Source organism: Crocuta crocuta, unplaced genomic scaffold (assembly GCF_008692635.1).
Source record: "Crocuta crocuta isolate KB4526 unplaced genomic scaffold, BGI_CrCroc_1.0 scaffold93, whole genome shotgun sequence".
Lineage (NCBI taxonomy): Eukaryota > Metazoa > Chordata > Mammalia > Carnivora > Hyaenidae > Crocuta > Crocuta crocuta.
Genome location: NW_027529641.1, coordinates 7,082,901 through 7,109,794, shown reverse-complemented (window position 1 = coordinate 7,109,794; position 26,894 = coordinate 7,082,901). Strand labels below are relative to the sequence as shown.

At 48.3% G+C, this 26,894-nt stretch overlaps 1 protein-coding gene across 2 annotated transcripts in view; it reads left to right on the top strand.

Annotated features, from left to right (window-relative positions):
- The window catches only part of PCSK6 (proprotein convertase subtilisin/kexin type 6), a 142,085-nt gene that overhangs the window by 49,392 nt on the left and 65,799 nt on the right, over positions 1–26,894 (top strand). For both annotated transcript variants that reach the window (XM_077762402.1, XM_077762403.1), the window contains 5 exons: positions 2,912–3,084; positions 9,920–10,132; positions 13,856–13,956; positions 18,680–18,783; positions 21,194–21,311. In XM_077762402.1, coding sequence (XP_077618528.1) covers positions 2,912–3,084; positions 9,920–10,132; positions 13,856–13,956; positions 18,680–18,783; positions 21,194–21,311 — 709 coding nt within the window. The remainder of the gene's footprint in view (positions 1–2,911; positions 3,085–9,919; positions 10,133–13,855; positions 13,957–18,679; positions 18,784–21,193; positions 21,312–26,894) is intronic.

Here is a 26,894-nt window from a genome sequence, read left to right as displayed (position 1 = left end):
AGCCACCCAGGTGCCTCTCTTTTTTAGTTTTTATGGCACCTTTGTAGCTACAGTAGATTTCATCATTGCAATCTATAGGAAATGGACGATTAGTGACATGAGGTAGCTCCCAGAGTCACTAGTTGGTGGTCACGGCAGGACTATCACCTGTGGCATGCCCCATCTCCTTCCTGCTGGCTCTACGGCACACTGTCCGTTGAGAGCTCTGCTTCACGGGCCTTTCCTCAGGAGTGGTGACGAGGAGTCCATATCCACTTGCCATGTGGTGCCATCTTAGTGTGTGAGCAGTGGCGGCTTCCTGGCACCATCCTAAGCCAGGCAGCTGCGGTCCTGTCTGCATCAGCTGGGGCCATCGTAACAAAATTCCAGACTGGGAGCTTATGCAACAGACAGTTACTTCTCACAGTTCTGGAGGCTGCAAGTCCAAGGTCACAGTGCTTGTTCATTCTGTTTCCCGGTGAGGGCCCATTCGGTGGCTCACTAATGGCTAACCTCTCTGTCCTCATGCGGTGGAGACAGACAGAAGAAGCAGGCTGTCTGCTGACTCTTCTTAATAAGGGCATGAAGCCCATCGTGGGGGCCCCATCCCATGACCTCATCCAAACCTAATTACCTCCTAACACTCCTGTCTTCACTACACTGGGGGCTGGGGCTTCACCATGTGCATTTGGGGGGACACTAACATTCAGTCCATAGCAGGTAATAAAGAGAGGAAGAGAAATAGATAGGGAGCCAGAAGAGAGAACAGTCAGGGTTAAAGTCAGAATTTATTTCTTCTTCTCAGTTTTAAGACCTTCTGCCATAAAGAGATGACTCTTTTGATGACTCCAGCACCACCCTCTGTCACTGCCCATGCCGTGACACTCCCACATGGCTCTTGGCCCTGCCTCTGAACTCCTGATGTCTCCCAGACCTCAGTCTCACTGTTGTTTTGCTATAAATTTCTCTGACATTGATTTTGAGTATGATTTCCAGGCTTTCAGAGCAAGCGGTTCCAGTTTGCTTCATGTCCCACCTAAGCGTAGAGCCAAGGTGCCATGCCCTAGGGTGGCCCCCCCTCCTACCAGCATGACTGTCCTACTCAGCTTCCCAGGGACCCCACACGGTGCCTCTTTTAAGCTCACAACCAGGATCGTTAGGACGGGCATGAAGGAGAACCTTCAGGGCCACCTGAACCTTCAAAAATTAGGCAGGATGAGTTGATAGGGTGGAAGAATTTACTGCATTTAAATTATCTTCACATTCTCTGTAGGTAGGAAGTTTCTCACCCTGACAAATCATAAAATGCTTTTAGTTGTTCGTCTACGATCCATGTGTTACTGGGTGAGAGATTAGGTATCATTTGAAATTTATGTGTTAGGCATCTCTCCCTCTCAGCCATCCATCAAAAGCGACAGCAAAGTATCTCCATAATTCCAGTTAAAACGGGTGGGACAGGAAGGTTTAATCCACATCCCACATCTGTCCCTGAGCCCCTGGGGAGGATGTCTCCTCAAGGAGCCTCCTTCCTGTTGTTCTTTCTGCCTGAGTCCCATACCATCTCTCTTCATCCTGGGGAAAGTCACCGTTCTGTCTCTTAAAGTCATTTATATTCCGCGTTGCTATTTTTGGCGTATGTACTCTCTTGTCGACGCAGATGCTGGGATGCGGCATGAATAGATCCAGCCCAGTCTGGGGGAGCTGGGGGCCTCTCTGCTCAGTGAGGTGAACCTCAGGGAAAGTGCTGCCTGGGCCGGGGTGCACAGGAGGGGAAGCGGCAACCATTAACAATCGTGTCTTAGAAGAGTCTTTAATGGTGCAGGGAAATGTTCTGTGTGAGGTTCTGTGGTAAAAAAAGAACTTGGAGAGAAAGTGCACACTGTGGCCAAAGAAAAATACTGGAAGAAAATAACCAAAATATTATCACTAGTTATTTCTCTATTTTCCAAACTTTCTGCAAAGAGCATATGTGATGCTTATAATCAGAAAAAGTCCTCTTTCCTGTTCTGTCTTAAATAGCTCAAGATTTAAGACTCGTTGGCATGGCCACCACACATGGAGCTGGGCCTGGTGGAGGAGGGGCTTCTGGGGGCCTCTGAGTGGGGTGGCTGTGGGTCCCGAAGAGTCACCTAGAGAGTGCTGATCCTGGCTGAGAAAGCACAGGTTTTTGGAGCCTCAAAGAGATCCCATTCTGCGTCCAGGAAGGACATGCTGGTAACCCTGCTTCCCAGTCATGACCCAGCATCGCTGAGACACCCTCTCTGGGTGAAGCACAGAGGTACCCCACTTGCTGGGTACAGAGTATAATCATTAATGGAGGCAAATGCTGAGCACAGGGCGAACAGGGAACCCCTGGCCGAGAAGGCAGGCATTGGAAGAGGCTCATGGCTCACCCCCTTTCCTTTTGGGGTGCTCTTGAGGAATCTGTACCCCTCACCCCCTAAAGACATGTCTGGGGAACGTGGAACCCCTCGGTAGGCTAAGGGGCGGCCTTCCATCTTCCAGGTTAAAAACTCCTAATTACAAATCAAAGATGAAGTCATTTTTTTTTTAAAGGAGAAATAAACTATTGACAGCAGGGAAAGTGAAAATGACTCCAGAGTTCTGTTCTAGAAATAACAATCATAATACTTCTAATATGTTCCGTTTTTAAATACCAGAATGATATCGTGCTACCGAGGAAACTGCTTGAATCCTATATTTTCCAAACAGTTCTGTTTCCTTGGCTGCTGTCCTGTGTCGGGGACACCACAGCGTGGCCCTGGATGGCATTTGAAGTCCTTCACATCGGACAGCACAGGATGGGGGGAAAGTTTTCCAGAATGACGCTGGAAGGCTCCAGAGCAGTGTGGGGCTACCGGCTGTGCTCCTGGGCATGTGACCCTCCCAAGTGCAGGGTGGGTGCACACTAAGCCCCCTTGTGTGCTTGCAGGCATCCGCATGCTGGATGGAGACGTGACGGATGTGGTTGAGGCCAAGTCGCTGGGCATCAGACCCAACTACATCGACATTTACAGTGCAAGCTGGGGGCCAGACGACGACGGGAAGACCGTGGATGGGCCTGGCCGGCTGGCTAAGCAGGCCTTCGAGTATGGCATTAAAAAGGTGTGAGTCGTTCAGGGCTTCGGTGGATCTCTCACCGGTGGGGGCGGGGGAAGAGTAAAAAAAGTTTTTAATGATTAAAAACAGAGTGATCCAGGCCAGAGCCCCTAAAGAGGATCAGGATGGCCCTGCTGTGCCAGGACCAGTGTGAGGGAGAAGTCATTTGGGGATGCAGGGAGGTGGCTCTCTACCCTCCAGAGCAAAAGAATCTCAGCTGGTTCCCCGCCAGGCCCAGGACTCTGTGCCCTGAAGCCTGACAAGCCTCCAGCCAAGGGGTATGTGCAGGTGGGCAGCCGGGCTCTTTGTCCAATTACCTGGCCTGTGACCTGGACTATGCAGGTGGAAGGGGCGTCCTGAGCCTCGGGCCACCTGCCCATGGAAACACCCAGCCACGGAGCTTCCCGTGTCCGTCACGAGTGTGTGCTGCTCCAGGGCCCCCTGGAGCAGGAAGGCTGAGCCTTTTGCCCTAGCTGTCAGCACAAAGCCTAATATGTTTAGGATTTCTTGAGACTAAAGAGAGCAAACATCCAAGCACTGGGTCTCCACTGACCAGCTGAGGGGAAGCAGAGGAAGCTGGCAACCCTCTCCCCCACTGGCCAGGAGGCCCACCCATGGCCACTGTGATCATTAGTTCTGGGTCCTTGGGAGTCAAAAAATGCAGGGGGAGAGCCAGGGGGGACTGGAGCTGACTCCGGTCTTGCAAGCCAGGTGGCGTGGCAAATTTCTGGGTGAGGACAGCTTCTTGGAGCAGGCAGACAGACCTGTGGTCAGTGTCCGGGTGGCTCTGGCTGGCTCAATGAGGCCCAGCCCAGAGGATAAGGTCTGGCCTGGCAATGCTGGCAGGGGTTTGGGCAAGAAGTCCAAGCATCCCTGGGTCTTGGACTGGGAGACGGGGGAGAAGGGCTGGGGAGGAGGATGGTTCAAGTCCATTTTATTATATGTGCTTTATGAATCTTTTTTTTAAGTTTATTTATTTATTTTGAGAGAGACAGAGAGAGTGTGAGTAGGTGAGGGGCAGAGAAAGAGGGAGAATCTTGAGCAGTCTCCACGTCATCAGCACAGAACCCAATGAGAGGCTCGAACTCACGAAACCATGAGATCATGACTGGAGCTGAAATCAAGAGTCGGAGGCTTAACTGACTGAGCCACCCAGGCGTCCCTTATTATTTATGCTTTAAAACATTTTTTAAAGTCCTTATTTTATTGTAACCTGTGCACCATGATTAAAATGTGATTAATAAATAGTTAATGAAAAAAATCAGTTATTATCAGAGGATTATATTAAAGACAACCTTTCTTTGTCTCCCTCTGCCCAACCCCTAGCCCCGCCCCATAGAGGAGCCATCTTTTTTTAACTCAGTTCATTATTTCTTTCTTCTAAATAATATGACTTGATTGCTTTTCTGGAGGTATTGCTTTTGGCTGTTTTCTGTTAATTTTTTGTGAGGTTTGAGCTTTTATCTCTTAGACTGCTCCCAACCTGGCATTTGACCTCATGGTCATGCCTGCAACACCACACAGCTTCCTTTGTCCCCCCATAACTCCAAGAAAATGTAAGGCTGCTAGTGTCAGGTTGCTGAGCACCTGAGCTGTGCTAGGGGCTGGCCCAGGGCTGCCAGAAGGTTCTGTGACCAAGTCAGCTGTTGCCTGCAAGGGGCTGCCAAGTAAAAATATCTTATCTTCCCAGTACTCAGCTCCTGCCACCCACTAGATCACATGGATCTCACTCTTGATGACAAAAGCTTAAGCTTAATTTAAGCTGTAAATTAGAGATCACATTTTGTGTGTGTAAGATACTGCTTTGAACGGGGTTAATCCTAAACATGTGTTCTTCGAGGAGATAATTTCTAAAGATCTGACATCTTAGGACAGGGCCCACCCCCCCAATTTCCTGGAGAAGTAAATGATTGTTTTCTTTCTTTTTTTTTAAGTTTTTAAAATTTATTTGTTTTTGAGAGGGAGAGTGTGTGTGAGTGGGGGAGAAGCAGAGAGAGAGAGAGAGAGAGAATCCCAAGCAGGTTCTATGCTGTCAGCACAGAGCCTGATGTGGGACTTAATCCCATGCACCAGGAGGTCATGACCTGAGCTGAAATCAAGAGTCACGAGGAGGGCACTTGTTGGGATGAGCACTGGGTGTTATATGGAAACCAACTTGACAATAAACTATTTAAGAAAAAAAAAAGAGTCCAACACTTAACTGACTGAGTCACCCAGGCACGCCATAAATGATTTTCTTTTTTTTTTTTAATGTTTATCTATTTTTGAGAGAGAGAGAGAGAGCGTGAGTATGGGAGGGGCAGTGAGAGAGGGAGACACAGAATCGGAAGCAGGCTCCAGGCTTTGAGCTGTCAGCACAGAGTAGATGCAGGACTCAAACCCATGGACCGTGAAATCATGACTGGAGCTGAAATCAAGAGTCCAATGCTTAATTGACTGAGCCACCTAGGTGCTTCGTAAATGTTTTCTTTTTTTCTTTCTTTCTTTTTTTAATGTTTATTTTTGAGAGAGAGACAGAGCACAAGCAGGGGAGGGGCAGAGAGAGAGGAAGACACAGAATCTGAAGGAAGCTCCAGGCTCTGAGCTCAGAGGTGGACAAGGGACTTGAACCCACGGACTGCAAGACCATGACCTGAGCTGAAGTCAGACACTTAACTGACTGAGCCACCCAGGTGCCCCAAATTGCTTTCAAACAATTGTTTGGTATCTCAAGTTTACTTGGGTTTGTGTAGACGAACCCATGGAGGACTTTGGAGAGCCTGGAGCTGCAGCGAGGGGCTCTTTGCATGCTGAATTCCGAGCAGCCTCGGCTTTATTGGGCTGTCAGGGGGGTGAGGAAGCTGCAGAGGGGACCATGTGGTTTCCCGTCATTCTTGTCACAGTATCTTGAAATACTGAGGTCATTTCATTTTTTTTCAGTCATTCTGAAGTAAAATATGTCATATAGGGAAACTTAAATCATAGCCGTCTAAAGTTGTCACTGAAAATCCTCCTAGAAATTTGGTGATCTCAAACCAGACCACATTCCCCCATCTGTTTCTCCTCCTAGATGCCCTATTTGTCACCTTCAGTCTTTCTCTGTCAAGTCTGACTTCATCTCTAGTGGATGATGTGGTTTGGAGACTGCAGAGACCATAATTTGGCATAGGGGTATGCCTAATGTTGGTCCTTAGGAAGCTATACTCCTCATGTGGCTTGTCATCCCAAAGGGGAGATGCAGTATGGCTGAGCCCAGAAAGTCTGGCCTCGTCCAGATGTCAGGCATTTGCTAGCCCCTCAGGAATGGTGGTCCGGAGTTCATGGAGGAGCCCTTCACCTCCCAGGCAGGACGCTGAAATAGGTTTAGTCGGGTTGAGGTTGTGACCTGAACAGAAATACAAGTTTAGGGCTGGGGTTGAACTGTCGTCCCCTACAGCTTCGGCCCTGTGGCTTCCATGACCTGGGAAATGAACATGAGGTCCTCAGAGACAGCAAACACATCTGCTACATCTCAGATCTGGGTGTTTCCTCCACCTCATTTTCACATTCTCTTTAGGAGACTTTTTAGGAGGGAGAAAGGTTCTTGATGCCTCAACACCTGTGAGAATGGATTGGTCTAGGAGTAACTGCGCAGCGTAAAGTGCAATATGCCTTTGGCATTTTAGGCCATTGTTACTCAAAGTGGGGTCCAGAAGCAGCCACATGGGCATCACCTGGGAGCTCATTAGAAATATAGAATCTTGGTGAGCTTGGGTGGCTCAGTTGGGTAAGCGTCCAACTTATGATTTTGGGCTCAGATCATGATCTCATGGTTTGTGAGTTTGAGCCCCACATCAGGCTCTGTACTGACAGAGCAGAGCCTGCTTGGAATTCTTTCTCTCTCTCTCTCTCTCTCTCTGCCCCGCCCCTCCCCACTGTCTATCTCTCTCTGTCTCAAAATAAATAAACATTTTTAAAAAATAGGCTTAGTCGGGTAACCGTCTGACTTTGGCTCAGGTCATGATCTCATGGCTCATGAGTTCAAGCCCTGCTCAGGCTCTGTGCTGACAGCTTGGGGCCTGGAGCCTGCTTCCAATTCTGTGTCTCTGTCTCTCTCTCAAAAATAAATAAACATTTTAAAAAAACAATATAAAAATAAGTAAAAATGAAATAAACTATTTTAAAGAAATACAGAATCTCAGGGCTCCCCCCAGACCTACCAAGTCTGAGTCTGCAATGGAGCAAGACCCCTAGAGACCTGTGTGCTTGCTAAAGTATGAGGAGTGCTATCTGGGGGCATTCTCTGTGCTTCTGGAACATTAAGGTTATAGGCCCTCCCTTAGCAAAATGACAGTCTTTTATAAATAAATAATTCACATGGAATAAAGATAGGCTCTGACGGGTTAAATACCTTTTTGTTTGGACTTCAGTTTCTTTGAACTAGCTTCAAAGATAATTGCATGCAGACACACCNGGGTCATAGGGGAGTTCTGTTGTTAATTTCCTGAGGAACCTCCACACTGTTTTCCAGAGGGGCCGTGCCAGTTTACATTCCCACCAACAGTGTAGGAGGGTGCCTGTTTCTCCACATCCTCGCCAGCATCTAGAGTTCTCTGATTTGCTCATTTTAGCTACTCTGACTGGCAAGAGGTGATATCTCAGTGTGGTTTTGATTTGTATTTCCCTGATGAGGAGGGATGCTGAGCATCGTTTCATGTGTCTGTTGGCCATCTGGACAGACACACCCATTTCTAAGGTACTTTGTGCCCTTCTTCCAGAAGGTTGACCTTTTTGCTAAATGTGAGTAAGCCTTCTGTGGAGCTCATGGCCATGTGGACAGGCCGCCCTGGGAGACGTGGAAAGCAGAGTGAGTGAGGCGGCTTTGAGCAGCGGATTGGGGGAGTGTGAGGGAACTTCTGTGGGCTGCATTGAGAGCCTCACATTGGAAACTGGAGGAAATGTCAGAGTCATGACAAATAGGCACAAAAGGGCAAGGAACTATAGTCCACTTGGTCTACAAAGTGGAAGATCATGGAGTTTTCAGAGCAGGTGTGTCCCCTCAGCCCGGGATGGACTTGAACTCTGAGTGAGTGTAATGCTCCCAGAGTCAGCAGCAAGGCTTCAGTTGGACTCTCTGGGGATCCCAGAATCCTGTTGCAAGTCTTTAAACTGGCCAGTTGATGGGCGTAAGTATCAATTTCCTCCCACGTGTATGGAAAGGAGGGTCCTTGCAAGGACACCAAAGTTACCAGCCCTGTGGGTCCAGTTTCGCCCACATGGGTGTTGGCACTGCTCTCTGGGGTTGGCTGTGCACCACCAACAGGTCCAGCCACTCGGGCAGAATGGTCAGTTCTGTCTCGGATTAGCTCATCTTTAGCTGGTGTTTGTGACGTGGTTGGGTCAGAAATCATTGCTTCTGTGGGTGTGGGATGGAAGAGAGCTGAAGGAAGCTACCCTGACCACTCTCATGTATGCGTTCTTAAAGATAAAAACCTAGGAACAGGTAGAGTGCTGGCCTTGGCTGGCATTGCCCATCTGCCTGCTTTAATGCCTCCCCATGGTGGGGACCCTGGGAAGCCCTCATATGATGGCCATGAGCAGCCAGGGCGTTCTGGACCATGACCTTTTTACCTGTTCAGTCTTCGCTCAGAATTCACAGTCCCACCCCTTCTTTTCAAAAATTAGCTTGCTCTGGGACTCCTGGGTGGCTCAGTCTGTTAAGCATCCTACTTCAGCTCAGATCATGATCTCATGGTTCGTGAGTTTGAGGCCTGCATCTGCTCTGTGCTGACAGTTCAGAGCCCAGAGCCTGCTTCCAATTCTGTGTCTCCCCCTCTCTCTGCCCCTCCCCTGCTCATGCTCTGACTCTGTCTCTCAAAAAATAAAGATTAAACGATTTAAAAAAAAATTACCTTGCTTTCTAAGACATATTCCTCTTCCATGGGGTTTTCAAGAAAATTCGCCCCCCACCCCACAGGACCAACTCTTTCAATCCAGAAAAAATTAATGTTATAAATTCAGCCATCGATTTTCATCTCAGTAATATTGCTCTTTGTGATGATAGGAGATTATGATGGAAATTACAGGCATGGCTCTGGAATAGAATAGCTTGTATGAGGGCCCTTGATTTTCCCATGAAGAACAGAGAGGTCTTTCTGGGCCATCTCCTCAGTGCAGTCCTGTGATTCTGTAGCATTCAGGCTGTCACCACAAGCAGAGGTGCTCTGTTAAAATAAAACAGGAGGCACATCTGGGTGGCTCAGTCGGTTAAGCGTCCTACTTTGGCTCAGGTCATGATCTCACGCTTTGTGGGCTTGAGCCCCACATCAGGCTCTGTGCTGACAGCTCAGAGCCTGGAGCCTGCTTCAGATTTTGTGTCCTTCTCTCTTTCTGCCCCTCTCCTGCTCATGCTCTGTCACTCTCTCCCTCTCTCTCAAAAAGAAACATTAAAAAAAAAAGAATCCTTTAAAATAAAACAGGAGCCTACAGAACCATGTCAACAAATGGTGCAGTCTGAATGCATCCTTTTTTTTTTTTAATGTTTATTTTTGAGAGAGACAGCGAAAAAGAGAGAGCATACAAGTGGGGGAAGGGCAGAGAGAGGAGACACAGAATCTGAAGCAGGCTCCAGGCTCCGAACTGTCAGCACAGAGCCCGACACAGGGGCTTGAACTTACGGACCACGAGATCATGATCTGAGCCAGAGTTGGATGTCGACTCATCTAGTAACTGACTGAGCCACCCAGGCTCCCCTGAATGCATCCTTCTTAGACCCTTGGAAGGGACAATCCGACAGAAAGACTCCGGGCTTGTGTGAGACCTACACTTCTAAGTTCTAGCTGCCGAGGCTGACCGACACCTTGTTCTCCTTCTTCCCGCCTAGGGTCGGCAGGGCCTGGGCTCCATTTTTGTCTGGGCCTCCGGGAATGGCGGGAGAGAGGGGGACCATTGTTCCTGTGATGGCTACACCAACAGCATCTACACCATCTCCGTGAGCAGCACCACTGAGAACGGCTACAAGCCGTGGTACCTGGAAGAGTGTGCGTCCACCCTGGCCACCACCTACAGCAGTGGGGCATTCTACGAGCGGAAAATCGTGAGTCCTCTTGGCCAGGTGGAGAGCTTAGGATGCGCTCCTCCAGCCCTTCAGGGACAAGTTTCTTTTCCCCTGAGGCCAGTTTTTACCGGCTCCCAGGGTACCAACCTCCCCCATCAGTGAACTGGTTGTACCTCGAGGGAAACCCCAGTCCCTTGGCAACCTTCCCCAGGCCCTGCCTTTCTAATTTTTGCACAAAATACCAATTAAAACCCTCTCTGGCTTTAGAAAGCTAAAAATAGCATTTAAGAATGGGGTGCATTCTCAGCACCGTGCCTCCTTTTAGCTCTCTAAATTTCTGTGGTCACATCGCTTGGGATCTAGCTGACCGGTTCAGTTTCAATGTGCCAGACAGAGGAAGAGAAAGTCTTGGTTTTATACTGTAACATTTTAGAGATCCAAGTGTTCTTCCAGGCCATTCTCTCCCTAACAAAAGGACTTGCCCCAGACCCTTCGAATTGAGCCATGGTTTCTGTCTGTTACATTCACTTCAAAGGACATCAGTGTGATTCATCTTTTAAAAAGTGTTTCCGTTTAGCATATGGGTGGCATTTGTGCTTCTTCGTTCCCTACAGGCTTTCCTGCTTTAAGAAAAGTAAAGAGGGGGAGGATGTTGAGCTGAAATTAATGTAGAATTCAAATGTGCAGTCATTAAGTTGGTTTTTAGACGTTTAAAAAATGAGCTGGCCAGACACGGTTTAATTTGAAAGCAAGCTCACTTGCATCCTTTTTATTTCTCCTGCTGCTTCGTCGCATCTCGAGAAATTATCTGCAAATTTACTTGTACGTTTTTCTGCGGGAGCGTACAGGCTCCCTGTTCCCTCTTTTGCTCTGAACCAGCTGAAAGGTCAGCTGCGGCCTGGGCTAGTTAACGGACGTATTAATTTATTTTCCTTTTCTACTGAAGCACGTGCCCCTGGGACAGGCAGCCGAGATTCTGCACGGTGTCCCGTTCATGTAGGAATCCAGCTTCATTGGAACACGGACTTGCTGGAGTCTTGTTAAACAAGCCTGCTGGCTGGAGGCATGTGGGGTGGAGACTGGGTCATTGAACACTTTGTACTAGAGGTTTCCTGCCGGGACTACCCTGTCTCTCAACCCTGGGAGCAGGGCTCGTGGCTTATTTGCGTAATTAGTCATACCGCATGTGCACACACACCTTAGCTACAAAATGCCTTGATTCTTTTTTCTTTCTTAAGTCTCTTCTCTGAGCAATAGCATATGGGTCAGAAGGGTGTAGTTAAGAGGAGGGTAAAAGAGAAAATGAGTCAATTCTTGCTGGGCTGGAATTCTTCTCTGAGAGTATGGATGGCAGTTTTGTTTGTTGTTATTGTTGTGTTCAGCTCAGCTAGAGTCACGTTTTTGCTCTGAGGCCCCTTCGAGAACCTCCAAGCTCTGGACTTAAGGCAGCCTGCAGGCTGGGCAGTTCAGGGCGGAGTCAGCTGGATATTGAGGCTCTGCCCCACCGGTGCCCTCTATTGAATGCCAGGCAGCATTTACCTGGAGGGTGGGATTGCCTGGTGCTGATATGTGACCTTGTTAAATGGAGTAACACCTAACGTGAACGTCTCATTCATTTATTCCTTGGCTCTTTCTTTCATTCACTCAACATGAGCAGAGTACCATGCACGACATCTGGTCTCAGGAAGGGGGCTGCCCGCCTCACTTGGGCCATCCCCTCCCTACACTGCAGAACCTCTGCTCCCTCCCCAGTAGCCCTTTCTTAGAGGCTGGAGAGCCGGCCATGGGCCTCACGTGCTCTTCGGAGCTTGGCCTCCTGCCCAGACACCATCAGTTTCCCTCCCTGGCCACCATTTACTGAATGGTATATTTCAGGTGCCGGCTGTGACTTTGACCAGAAGCCTTGTAAAGGAAGTGTCGTTATGCCCTTTTGCAGATGAAGATCCTGGGTTCAGGGAGGTCGCATCCTTGTCCCAACTTCCCTACCATCAGCTGCCCTCCTGAACATCAGGTTGCCTCAGCCCTGCTTGAACAGGGAGGGAGGAGCAGGCTGGTCTCCAGCAGTGTTTCTGTCCAGTCCTTCCTGTGTGTGAGAGAGACAGGCTAGGTCCTGTCTCACTGGGTGATTGCAGCCCAGCCGAAATGTGACAAAGGAAGATGCTCTGTTTGGAAGAGGATCTGGATTGTTATCACTGGGGAAATTCACTGCCTGGGGTTTTACAGATCGGCTACCAGAGGCTTGCAGTTGGTGGGGGTGACAGTTTCCTATTGCTATCGCAACAAATGATCCCAAACTTAGCTTCCACAGCACAGATTTATTATCTCACAGTTCGGGAGGTCAGAAGTGCAGCAGCCTCCGCGGAGTGTCTGTTCTGAGTCCCCGAGGCTGAAATCCACGTGCCTGTGAGACGGTGTTCCCTTCCAGAGACTCTCATGGAGAATCCATCTGTGCTCTGTCAGGCTGTTGGCGGAATTTACTTTGTTGTGGTTGTAGGACTGAGCTCCTGTTTCCTGGTGGGCTGTCTGCTAAGGGCATCTCCTTTGCCACCCACATTCCTTGGCTTATGTTTCTCTATCTCCCTCTTCAAAGCTAGCACTCAAGGCTTGGGTCCCTCTTCCGCCTCATCTCTCCGACACATTTTTCAGTCTCCTTCCACTTCTTGGGGCCCTTGGGATTAAATTGGGCCCCCTGGATAATCCAGGATATTCTCACTGATTTAAGGGCTGCCAATTAGCAACCTTAGTTCCATCTGTAGAGCGCGTGGGAGTAGCTTGAGGACCCAAATCCCATCCAGCGCAGGTGTGGCACAGCTGAACCCCATGGGGTCATTTCCTGGTGCTGCTTCTCCATTTCAGCTCAAAGCTGAGGGACGATAGGCTGTGCGCCAGTGGGGCCCAGAATCAGTCCCCCGACCCAGCTGGGAGGCAGTGCCTCAGAGGAAGGCATGCAGAGCCCGAGGTTTGCGGAGTCAGCCTCGCCTTCCTGGGGAGAATGGCCAGCTTTGTTTCCCATAGAGCAGATGCTGTGAGGGTGGAGAACTCACCAGGCTCCTCTGCTGTGGCAGATGGAACCGAGTGCTTTGGGACACAGTCAAAGATCTGAGGAGGACATCCTAGCGGAGAGTGATCTGTGACCTTCTAGACTGATGTCTGATATTCTGGCTAAAGGCAGAGATGCCATCTGGGCCACCTGGGCACCCCCATGTGTTTCCAGCTGCTCTGAAGTCAGGGGTGACTTGGGGGTCATTCACGTGGGCTAGGGCAGGTGGGACTCTGCCATGGAAAGCCCTCTTTGTTTCATTACCTTAGTGCCTGAGCATGCACACCCACAGCAGCAAGGTTATGCGCCTTCGGGCTGCATGTCTTCCTTCTCCCTTGTCTCCTGGTTCTCAGGCTTGTGATTAGCTCATCCCTGCAGGGGTCCGTGTTTTACATATGCAAGCAAAGCAGATTAGCCGGGAGTATCTGACACAAAGCTTGGCCACAGAGAGGGGGGCCTGGGTGGTTTAGTTGGTTAAGCATCTGACTCTTGGTTTCAGCTCAGGTTATGATCTCACAGTTCCCGAGTTTGAGCCCTATCGGGCTCTGCACTGGTAGCACAGAGCCTGCTTGGGATTCTCTCTCTGCACCTCCTGCCTCTCTCAAAATAAATGAGTAAATATTAAAAACAACAACAACACCTTGACTGCAGAGATACAAATGCCTAGCACCTCTTGACCAGCTTCTGACATCTGGGAGCTGACTCAGACTCTTGTCACCCAGGTCACCACGGATCTGCGCCAGCGCTGCACCGATGGCCACACTGGGACCTCGGTTTCAGCCCCCATGGTGGCTGGCATCATCGCCTTGGCTTTAGAAGCAAAGTAAGTTCCCACTTGCCTTCTCCTCTTTTCCTTTGTTTTCTGTAAGTTTTTAACGCAGTAAAATACTCATAACATAAAATTTACCATTTTAACCATTTTTGTTAAGTTTATGTGCTTTGAGAGTCAGAATGGTGCAAGTTGGGGAGGGGGCAGAGAAAGTGGGAGACTCTGCCTTCCCTCTGTGTCCTCAGGTGGTCTTCCCTCCATCTAGATGTACTAGATTCTTTTATAAGGACCCCAGTCATATTGGATTGGGGCCCACCCTAATGATCCCATTTTACCTTAATTACCTCTTTAAAGACTATGTCTCCAAATACAGTCACATTCTGAAGCACTGAGGTAGGGCTTCAATATATGAGTTTGGGAGGATGATTCAGCCCACAGCACTACCTATAACCCTTCCCCCAGGCTCTGACAAGCTCCATTCTACTTTTTGTCTCTATGAGTTTGACTGCTCTAAACACCTCACATAAGTGGAATCATAAAGGATTTGATTTTTTGTGCCTGGCTTACGTAGCACAATGTCCCCCAAGTTTACCCATGTTGTAGCAGGGGTCAGGATCTCCTTCCATTTCAAGGCCATCCTTAACGGACATGAAGAGATTTCTTCCCTTCTTTTCCTTTTTAAATTTTTTAATATATATTTTTAAGTTTATTATTTATTTTGAGGGAGAGAGAGGGGCAGAGAGAGCTAGAGAGAGAGAATCCCAAGCAGGCACCATGCTATCAGCACAAAGCCCAATGCATGGCTCAAACCATGTGATCATGACCTGAGCCGAAATCAAGAGTCGACGCTTAATGGACTGAGCCACTCAGGTGCCCCTCCTTCATTTCCTTGTCAAAGCTCACCGCCTTCTGCCATTTGTAGGACCACAGAGAGGTGGATGAGCCAGAACCCTGAGCCTACCTCCCATGCTGCGTCGCACACCAAAATCCCACTTCAGGCTGCCACAAGCTGATCTTTATAAACTTTACTTGATAAGCTGACGGTGCAATGGTGACGTTTCATCTCTCATAAGCCAAATAAAAACTCTGAGTTGTTAGTGTCTGGATGGATCAGAAAGAACATGCAATTATGGTGTCAAAAACAAATTCAGTTAAGACATCAAAACTGGCTCAGAATAAGCCAGACATTTGAAGTAGCCAATTATTGTAGATTTTAAATGATTCAAAAAATCACATTTGGGGGGTGCCATGGGTGGCTCAGTCGGTTAAGCGTCCGACTTCGGCTCAGGTCATGATCTCACAGCTTGTGAATTCAAGCCCTGCGTCAGGCTCTGTTGTGACAGCCCAGAGCCTTGAGTCTGCTTCAGAGTCTGTGTCTCTGTCTTTCTCTGCCCATCCCCCACTTGTGCATGCACGCGTGCGCTCTCTCTCTCTCTCAAAAATAACATTTTAAAAAAGATCACATTTGGGTTGCTTCAGTCCTTAGGATTATGTATGTTTGCATGTTGATTTGTACAAGGCAAAAGGGCGTACAGCTCACATGCTACCAGTTTAACAAAGGAAGACCTAAATATTTTCGATTTGCAGGCCAAAGTGCTAGCTTCTGTGTCCTGAGGCTTTTACAAAAAAAGCAAACAGCTCTAAATAATTACTTACTTGTGTGGAAAGTGGCTTTCACATACTTAGCAACTCATTGTTTTATATTTCCTTCCATTCTTTATTGGAAACATGCAAGGAATTTTGTTAGTCAAAACTAAATAGAAAACAAGCTTCATTTCATGCCAGCTTTTCCCATTAAACTTGGCCTGTGGACACATGAAAACTCTCATCTTCCTGAGTGTTTTAGATGCTCCTCAGAAGCGTGCAAGTGGGGAGTCAAGCAAACTGTATTGAAAACAACGTCAGCTAAAGGATGCCTGGGTGGCTCAGCTGGTTTAAGCATCTGGCTTTGGCTTCGGTCATGATCTCAGTTTGTTAGTTCGAGCCCAGCGTCGGGCTCTGTGCTGACAGCTGAGAGCCTGGAGTCTGCTTCGGATTCTGTGTCTCCCTCTCTCTCTGCCTCTTTCCTACTCACACTCCATCTGTTTCTCTCAAAAATAAGTAAATATTTTTAAAAATTAAAAGAAAAAATAATTTCATTCTAAAAAGAAAACAGTGTCAGCTTCGAGCATTTAAGTCTACAGCACTGGTCAAGAGAGGGACAGGTTGTAACAAAGGACCCTGCAGGCCTGAGGTGAGGAGATTGGAGACAAGGCCAGTTCATGTGTCCAAGGAGTGGGCCTGTTGCTCATGTTCCTGGCATAGCCTTCAAACACTGTTCGCTTGTATGCAGAAGGCGTCAGGGCAAAGCCAGATCATCCCAGGTGGAGAAGGTCTTGGGGGTCAGGGAGGGCCTGCGGACAGCATGTAACAAAAATGAAGAAAGACCCTCATGGGTAAGAATTGTACATAGGCCATCCCGGTTTGTGGCAGTCTTGGGACTTTCCATCAATCCCTTCTTTGTTGAAAAACATTTTCAATGGCCTTTCTTAGCTGCATCTTTCATCCGACTCTATTTGTGATTTTGGTACCAGAGTCCAAAATAAAACACAAGTCCTCATAATGGGAGGGTTTCCTTTTTTTTAAGTTTATTTATTTTGAGAGAGAGAGAGCGCGCGAGCACATGTGCGTGCATGAGAGTGGCAGAGGGGAATAGAAAGAGGGAGGGAGAGAGACAGAGAACACAAGCAGGCTCCACACAGGCAGCACGGAGCCTGATTCAGGGCTTAAACTCACGAACCAAGAGATCATGACCTGAGCCAAAATCAAGAGTTGGAAGCTTAACCGACTGAGCCACCCAGGCGCCCCGTGATGTTTTCTAACATTCTCCCTTTCTGTACCTGTTCCGTGCTATCCTGAACTCTGAAGCTCATGCTTCCTGGCACCTTACGCTGAACTCCTGGGTAGACTGGACTTAGCCATCCTTGATAGGATCCCGACACGAGTAGCAACTTGTCAGGTCACACGGGTAACAAGAGGTGTGACCCCTTCTTCCCTGACCAAACTCTAAAGCCTGTGCCTGTATGGAAGAGTATGAAGCCTTGGGCTACATGGAGCCTCAGAAACCCCCTTGAACGATGAGGCCATGGGGCCTCAGGAGGGACAGTGGATATGGGAAGGAGAGCCGAGCAGCAGCCTAGAAACTGGACTAATGGACATGACAGTGGGAGAGGTGGCCAGGAGGCCAGTGAGATCACTGGCACAGCAGCACAACATGTTGGAGAAATCACAGAAGCCTGGGGCTAGCGCCTGGAGAGCGAGCCCCAAGGGAGGAATGCATGTGTGCCCTGAGACTCAAACCACAGTGCAGTCCCAGTGGATAGCAGGCAAAGAGGTGGGAAAATAGAATGGTTCAGCCACTGTAGAAACCAGAGTGGTGGTCCCTCAAACACTTAAAGAGTTACCACGTGATCCTGTAATTCTGCATGTGAGTATCTACCCAAAAGAACTGAAAGCAGAGACTTGAAGAGCTCTTTGTACACCCATGTTCTTGGCACGTGACTTATAGCCAAAAGGAGGAAGCAAGTCAAGTGCCCACTCAGTAGATGTATGGATAAAGAAAATGTGGTCTATACACACAATGGACTATTATTCGGCCTTAAGAAGGAAGGAAATCCTGACTCCTGCTATAGCATGGATGAGCCTAGAGGACAGTATTCTGAGCAAAATCAGCCAGTCACAAAAGGATAAGTACTGTATGATTCCATTTACATAAGGTTCCCAGAGTTGTCATGTGCATAGAGACAGAAAGTAGAATGGTGGTTGCCAGGGGCTGGAGGGAGGGGGAAATGGGGAGTTAGTGTCCTATTGGGAGAGCTTTCCACTTGGGGAAGATGAAAAAGTTCTGGAGATGGATGGTTTGTGATGGCTGTACAATAGTGGAAAGGTACCACCGACACTGTCCTGAACACAGAAAAATGGTTAAGAGGGTAAAATTTTATGTATATTCTGAAGCACACACCAAGAGTGGGTGATTGAAAGGCGATTGTAACTGCTGTGGGTTAGGGCAGACACTGGTCAAGAGGAGGGGGTGCAGACTGCATCTAGGATGCTTTCAGCATCCATCTGCGACCCAGTCTTGATGCTGTGGACAGAGGGGTTATGACAGAGTGTCATCTATCGTCATAAGATAGATCCTGGTTTCAGAGGCATTAAAAAGGTGGGACGATGTATCTTAGACTCAAAAACATTCTGATCTATGCATTTTTATTAGTGGGCCTGCATTCTTTCAATGAGATGTTTCCACTTTGCACCAAAACAAATGTATTATAAATTGAGAATTACTAAACTCTCAAATTATAATTGGTAGCAAGTGGATCTACACGGGGCTGGGGGCTGGGCAGACGATGGCTTGAGCCTGCCCTCGTGCACCGCAGCGTTTGCTTGTTATGATGAAGTCTAGCCCACTCGTACTTGTAACCATCAGGAAGCCCCTCTCTCCTCTGCCACGATTTCCTCTCTAGCCCTTGAGCACTCAGGTACACCTTGGCAGCAGGGCTAGGTTTTTAATGCTAGGGATTCTAGCACTACACTGCACGATTGTATCTTAGGAATTAATCCCTGGAAACCATTCTTTACAAAGAGGTTATGAAATAAGCCCTTGCTGAGGAATGGAGTCTGCAGGAATTCCGTAAGTCCTGACTTGGGGCTGGCTCCAGACACGCCACGGAGGACGGTCCTGTGCTGCCATTGTTTTTACCTGTATGGGCTTCAGCGGTCTGTCATTGTGTCATTGCAGCAGCCAGTTAACCTGGAGGGACGTCCAGCACCTGCTGGTGAAGACATCCAGGCCGGCGCACCTGAAAGCGAATGATTGGAAAGTCAATGGGGCTGGTCATAAAGGTGCGGTGGTGGCCCTGTTGGGCTGGGTGGGGACCAGGCAGCTTGTCCCGGGGAGCCCACTGGGTCACCTGATGAAATCTCTTTTAAAGGGGTGACAGGAGCTTTGCAAAAAGAATCCCCAAATGATATTGATTGTGTGTCACAAGAGTGAGATGTATATAGCTAGAGATTTAACAGAGGTATTCTGGAACCTCATACTGTCATTAAGGAAAAAAACTCAAGATCAGTAGAATTCAGGGTTCCTTAAATATGACTTTTGCCACATCTGGAGACCACCTGTAGTTCTCTTTAAACTGACTTGCATTTTTTTTTTTAATAGTTTATTGTCAAATTAGTTTCCACATAACACTCAGTGCTCATCCCCACAAGTGTCCTCCTCCATGCCCCTCCCCCCCTCCCCCCACATCCATCAGTCCTCAGTTTTTGTCAGCATTCAAGAGTCTCTCATGGTTTGCTTCTCTCCCTTTCCCCCACCATTTCTGCCCTTCTTCTCCCCCTTGTTCCTCCGTCAAGTTCCTCCTAATCCTCCTATACGTGCAAACATATGATATTTGTCCTTCTCTGCCTGACTTATTTCGCTCAGCATGACTTGCATTTTTTTTACATAAAGAAATATATTTTAAAATTTTTAATGTTTTTATTTTATTTTTGAGAAGGAGACACACAGTGCAAGCAGGGGAGGGGTCGAGAGAAAGGGAGACACCGAATCCAAAGCAGGCTCCAAGCTCTGAGCTGTCAGCACAGAGCCTGATGTGGGGCTCAAATTTACAAGCCGTGAGATTATTGCCTGAGCTGAAGTTGGATGCCTAACCAACTGAGCCACCCAGGCATTCCAAAGAAATGTATTTTAGGGGCGCCTGGGTGGCTCATTCAGTTAAGCGTAAGACTCTTGATTTCAGCTCAGGTCATGATCTCATGTGAGATCAAGCCCTGAGTCAAGCTCCAAACTAGATGTGGAGCCTGTTTCAGATTCTTTCTCTCCTTCTGCCCCTTCTCTGCTTGTGCTCTTCTTTCTCTCTTTCAAAAAATATATATTTTAAAAAGAAACTTTATTACATCTAGTTAAACATGGGTTTGGTGTATACCTTTATTTTTTCCTAATGCACATCAGAACAAATCCATGTCTATTAAGATAAATAAATAATATTTATTTGTGTGCCACCAATTTGAGGGCAGATTGCATTCTTAGCCCTGAGTAGCAATACAGTTTTGAAACTGGCCCTGTTTCCTTACCTGTACAATGAATACACTGAGATAGTTATGTAAGTTACTTTCTAACTATAAAACTTCTGTCTGTGTTATAAAAGTAACTCCTAGAACAGCAAGGCTTCTTCCCCCAACCCAGCCTGGGACAGACATAGGTTCCATGGAATCAACCTGCTGTCAGGGCTTGTAACCCAGATATTTTGAGCCTCTTAAGCAGATAATTATAGGACTGTGCCCTTGGCTTTGTTTATATGGCTTCTTACCAGAGATGCTTGAAAAAGATTTACGTTCAGCCATGGTAGGTTAGGGAGGACTTTTTTTCCTTTCCTGAATCTCAGGCCCAACTGTTTCGACACCAAGCCTGATACTACTACTATCTGTAAAATATAGGGCAAGTGTTGTTACTGTGAGTTCCAAGGGACATTCCTTTTAATAAGAAAGCCATTGATCAGGCAGGCCTAATCCATCTTTGTTTTGCAGGAATGTTGGTGGTGGTGGTGGGCTGTAACAAGAGCTGACCCACATTTCAATGTTGGCCTAATTAAATAGGAAAATAGATTGTATCTAGTTCTTGACCTTGCCTCTTAAATTAAACTTTGAAACTCTCCTGCCACGGCCAAATTAAACACTGGATCAGGCCAACTCACAAGCACACACAATGCCACGTTCCCCGAATGCCCTCGGAGTTAAGCAGGCAAAGAAGATGGCAGAAAAGATGAGCAGGGCCTTGCTTTCTTATTTATTGTACATTGTGGCCACGTGAACCAACAGGTTTAAGGCTTTGTTTCTCTTGTCTGGTTTATGATTCAGGGAGCTCACATGCCAACAGGTCCCTTCACCGTACAGGTACCCAACCTCATCTCCTAGAAAGAAAGTAGTCGGTCCTCTCAACCCTTCTTTTCCTCCTCGGCACTGAAGTGGGCCACAGTGGCCGGCCCGTACCCCTGACCTGAAGGAGTACAGTCCAGGGAGAGGGTAACGCGGCGGGGGTCTTGGAGCAGTCCTCAGAAGGGCTGGTCTTTCCACTGGGGACGTCCAGGTGACGGCCCACACCCTTGCAGCCACGGAGTGACACAGGTGGTCTGTCCCGTGGCAGCTGCAGATCAGGTAGCCTGCTTGAGAGCCAAGTGGAGTGTGGGCACGGGGCCTTGCTCCATTCCTCGGGGGCAGGACGAGGCGGGGTCTGAAGGCTTTGTCTTTTCAGTTAGCCATCTCTATGGATTTGGCTTGGTGGATGCGGAAGCCCTCGTCACGGAGGCGAAGAAGTGGACGGCGGTGCCCTCCCAGCACATGTGTGTCGCCACCTCGGACAAGAGGCCCAGGTGAGGCTCAGCTCAGGCACCGCGTGGGTTTTCAGGAATGTCAGCGCAGACCTGACAGCGCCGCCGCATCCCGCGGGGGGAGGCGTTCACACGCAGCCCCATCGACGTCGGTGGGCGCATGTGTGCGTGTGGGTGTGTGTATGGTAGTGCTTGCGTAGACGTGTCTGTGTTTTCTCACATGGATTGTCGAGCTGGAAAGGAATCACTTAGCTCCTGGCCGTTTGGAGGCCTTCTGCTGGCAGTTACAGTTTCTCCGTTTGCAGCAGATTGCCCCACAGCAGGGAGTCAGTCCCATACCCCTCGTACTGGAAATTCTTACCCAGGAGACTTAGCATAGCTGACAGGCTACGATCAGCGATCAGCCCTGCCCACTGGGGGGAAATGAGCAGCTGTGATGAGTGTCATCTCTGTCACGTGGGAGCCTAGCTCCAGCCCAGCCCACAGTGTGACTCCCTCAGCCAGGAACAGGAGTGGGACCATCTGCCCCTTCCTTGTTGCACAAGGAGGTTTATCATCCAAAGTGCAGAGCGCTTGTCCTCTGCCTCGCTTTTATCGGGACTTAATAACTAACCTTCCTAAGGTTTAAGCACCTGGACTTTTGAACAAGCCTTGAGGAGGGTGCTGTAGGACCCTGGCTTTGTCTCTCTTCCACGGTTGGGACACTCTTCACGTTGCCCTTTGTAGTGCGTTGCTCTGAATCAGATGCATCCGCTTGTTGAAATTTTTGTTAAAAAAACAACAACAGGCGCAAAGTACATCAGATAGCAAGAAGTCTACTCCATTAGGAGAAGAAATCAAATGATTCTTCTGAACTCTGCCACAGCCACTCTGCTTTTTAAGGAGGAGAATGGTGTTTCTCTAGGCTTCCACATCTGATAAAGAAAGGAATGATTTTTTTTTCCCTAGCTGTAACTATTTTATTACCTTCGGGAAAATGCATGTTTGGAAAAAGACATGTTGGAATGATTAAAAGTGACCCTTCCTTTATCAACAAATACAGATCGCTCTCTTGGATACTGCCTCTTCTCTGAATGCACCTACCTCTTATAATGTGTTCCTTTGCTAGAAACTGTGGAGGAAAACATTTCTCATTGCTGCCTGGCATACAGCAGGAATTTAGAAAGTATTTGTTAGATGAATAGCCCTGGAAGGCTCTTTTAAGAAATTACGTCTGCATCCTGCTGCTAACTGCGGAGACTGACAGCTTGGGTGACCCCTCCCAGGCCGGATAGGCCAGGCAGCCAGCAGCAGGTCCTAACCTTGATATCTTACAGCATCATTTTCTCTGCACAGCCTGAGCCTTTCAATTCAGAAGAAAGTGGGAGGTTCTCTGAGATAAAGAAGGCCTTTTGCTTTCTTTTGTTTTGCTTGCTGGAAAAGGCCCGGCACGTGGAGAATCAGACTCCAGGTCAGGGGATGCTGGGCTCCTGGGAGCTGGGCCCTGCTCCGTGAGGCCACTGAGACCAGGCTCACTTCCCTCCTGCTGGTCTCCCCGTCGGGGCGGCTCTTGAATGAAGCATTCTTCTCCTGCCAGAAATAGTTTTAAGATGGTAGAGTGGTGCCTAGGTGGCAAAGGGTTGTTTTTATTTTTGTTTTATTTTGTTTTTTAAGTGAAAACACACAGGGTCTAGACAGCATAGGTTGAGGGAAACAGCCGAAACATACAGTGTGATATTGTTCCTGTCCTTTGAGGGAAGAAAGGACTCTGCGAATTCCAACAGAGGGGAAGAATTAGACTTCTGTTTCGGAAGAAAAGTCATCTTTGCGTGTAGCGGTTTCAGGCTCTTTCTAGACTTTTCAGCCAACCCGCTATCCCAAAGCACTTGCCTGACTGCACTCTCAATTGTCCCCACAGACATAAGGGCCTCCAGATAGGGAAAGAGATGGAGAAGAGAGAGGGAGGGGGCAGATTAGAGAGAGAGAGAGATCTTACTATGTGGAAGGTACCTTTGTGCTTTGTCTCCTAGCAGAGACCTCCAGCCTACCTCGTCAGGGTCTCTTGAGCAGGGCTGCTGAGCACCCCCAAAGGTTATGGCCAGTTTCTTTCATGAGGGTTCCTGTCTAGCTTTGCTCCAGCTGGTGGAATCATCTGACTTACAAAAGAAAAGGAAGTGTTCCCACATACCTGCATTTACCTCTCCTTGTCAGTTCCCGTCTCCAAGGTCTGGCTGTCTGCCAGAGCTGTCCACTCTTACGGCCTCATTCTGGTTTCTCCTTCTCTGGGTGGAATCCAGGACTCTCTGAATGGCCCAAACTGGGCTTTAGCTGCTTCCCATGGAGAAAAGCAGAAAGCAAGAGAGAGAGAGAGAGAGACAGAGAGAGAGAGAAAGAGAGAGCCTTTTCATCTGTCCATCCCATGCGTACCTGGGTATACTATCAGTGATATATTTACCTCTTTCCTCTTGGGTAGAAGGGAAAGGCCGCCTTGGTGTGATTAAATTCAGAGAACTGTATTCATTAACATCAAGTATGGACGTCACAGTGGGGGCTGTGGCCACATCTGCCATTTCTTCTGCGGTAATGTCGTATGGGGTGCTGATTCAGAGGGCCTGGATGTGGATGGTCACATACTGGGGCAGGAATGAAGAGCATCTAGGGACTGTGGGGTTGGAAATTTAGCCTGTCTCTGTCTAGATCCCCCTGCTGGGAGAGAATAAGAAGTCCCTAGGAGCATGGAGGTCAGGGAGATGGCCTGGGGAGGCCAGGAGAGAGGGACTATAGGAGTGGGGTTGGTGAGGAACAAGGGGGCCCAGGCTTCCTGTTCCAAGGCACAGCCAGAGCTCAATGAGCCATCTCTTTATAGCCTGTCGCCCCACCCCCCACCCCCGAACAGACGGAGCCTCCCTGGAACAGACACCATGGTGTCTGACTCAGCTCTCCAGCACCCACAGAGCATCATAAGAGCTGTCAGTGAATGCTAAATCTAAATGCAAGGGCAATGGGAAAATCACTTGAACTTGACAAGTACTTTTGCAAAAGAGAATGACTTGTGACAAATACATTCGGGAGAGATCCTTGCTCAGTCTTGGGCACAAACAGAACATTTCTTCAGTTAAAGGAAGGTACAGAGGATCATGACCTGTGACATTGCCCATGCAAAATTATTTAACCTCTGTGTGTCTGAGGCACCTGCATGGCTCCATCAGTTAAGTGTCTGACTCTTGATTTAGGCTCAGGTCATGACCTCATAGTTCGTGAGTTTGAGCCCCACATCAGGCTCTGTGCCAGCAGTGCAGAGCCTGCTTGGGATTCTCTCTGTCCCTCTCTCTCTGCCTCTCTCTCCCTGCCCCTTCCCTGCTTGCGCTCTAAATAAATAAATAAATAAATACATTTTTAAAAATCTGTGTGTCAGATAGAGTAGGACAAAATTGATATTTTTATAACCTTTNGAAGGCACAGCTAGTAAGTATCTTATTTGACCCTTAGGATGTTTCTAGCCAGCACTTCTTTTGTGTCTTTAAACATCGGGGCTGCTTTGAAACATTTTTATAACATCCCTGACTCTCTACTCCCTGCTGGAAAGACAGCAAAAATAACAGGGTCTCTTAAAGCACTAAGACCTTATCTACTCATCTTTCATTTTAGTAGGTTTGGAAGGTTACCATCCAGACAGAGTTTATAGCTTAGTGTGGCTTGTCTTTTATTTAAAGAACTCACACACCCAAAAATATACTTTAGTCCCAAAGGATTTGAATATTCAAGCTCTGCAGAGCAGACCACGTATTTTTAGATGTTCAAGAATTAACTATGGATTGGGGCTCCTGGGTGGCTCAGTCAGTTGAGCATCTGACTCTCGATTTCAGCTCAGGTCATGACGATCTCACAGTTTGTGAGTTTGAGCCCTGCATCAAGCTGTGTGCTGGTAACACAGAATATGCTTAGGATTCTCTCTCTTTCTCTGCCCCTCCCTCGCTCATGCTTTTTCTTTTTCAAAATAAATAAATAAACATTAAAAAAAAGAGAGAAGTATGTATTAACCACATACTATTTATCCTTCTGGTATTTCATGAGACCAGACCACATGGGATGGTTACTTTGTCACAACTCATAAATACATAGACAAGCCTCATGGATAATGATAACCAGGTCCTTACCGTGAGCCAGGCATTGTTCTAAGCACTCTGTGTGTATTCACACGTTCAAAACAGCCAACGAGGGGGTGAAGTTTGGGAACTATTTTTATCCCCATTCATATATTGAAGACACCCATATATTGAAGACATATATTGAGGCCCAAAGGAGTTGAGGAATAGCCTGAGGCTGAGTGGGGGAGGGGCTGAGCTGCCACCCAAGGCTGCCCGTCTCTGGGCAACCCCCGCCGGAAGGGGCACATCACAGAGACTTGGGTAGAACCGAACCAAGTGGAGGGACCTGGGCATTCTCCAGCAGAGACCTTGCCTCCCTTCTCTAAATGCCCGACCAGCTGGGCACGCTGGCTCCAAGGACAGGAAAGCACTGTGGCCCTGACTAGTAGGAGCCCTGACCAGCTGCTAGCACCCCAGAGGCCAGGCCCAGTTGTCTTGTGTGTAGCAGCTTCGCTAGGCGGGTGGGCAAGGCCACATGGCCGCTGTGTCCTGACGAAGTACCTGCGTGGCCACGACCCACCTCGGCCCAACTTCAGGACCCTTCTGTACTGTGATGCCCAGTCTGGGTTGGCATCTCTTTAAAAAGCTAAAAGCCGGGGCGCCTGGGTGGCTCAGCTGGTTAGGAGTCCAACTTCTGTTCAGGTCAGAATCTCGTGGTCTGTGAGTTTGAGCCCCGCGTCGGGCCCTGTGCTGACAGCTCAGAGCCTGGAACCTGCTTCGGGTTCTGTGTCTCCCTCTCTCTCTCTCTCTGCCCCTCCCCTGTTCACGCTCTGTCTCTCTCTGTCTCTGTCTCTCTGTCTCTCTCTCTCTCTCAAAAATATAGAAACATTAAAGAAATAAAATTAAAATCAAAAGTTAAAAGCCCCTCTTACTCTTACCTTTGGGCTCTGTCTGTACTGTGCAGCTGGCCCCTGCACCCCGCTTGCACTCCTAGATGCTACATGAGGCCCCTGCTTCTGGCTTCTTTCACCGTGTCATTCTTACACAGGGCATGGCTGGGTAGCCTAGGAAAACTCGTGCTCTGCTATCCTGCCCTGGGGATGGGGGTGACCATACCTGGGTCCTCATATTTGTCCTGGTTTCTGACACCCCTTGAGACACTGGTGAATATCAATAAACTGCCTGTTATCCTACAGCCCTTGACCTCCCAAGCTTATTTTTTGCCACAACCGCTTCCCTCCAAATTATAAATGCAACTTCAAAAATTAGTATTTGAACTTCTCCAAAGAGGACATCCAGATGGCCAACAGACACATGAAACGATGTTCAGCATCCCTCCTCATCAGGGAAATACAAATCAAAACCACACTGAGATACCACCTCACACCAGTCAGAGTGGCTAAAATGAGCAAATCAGAGAACTCTAGATGCTGGCGAGGATGTGGAGAAACGGGCACCCTCCTACACTGTTGGTGGGAATGTAAACTGGTACAGCCCCTCTGGAAAACAGTGTGGAGGTTCCTCAGGAAACTAACAATAGAACTCCCCTATGACCCAG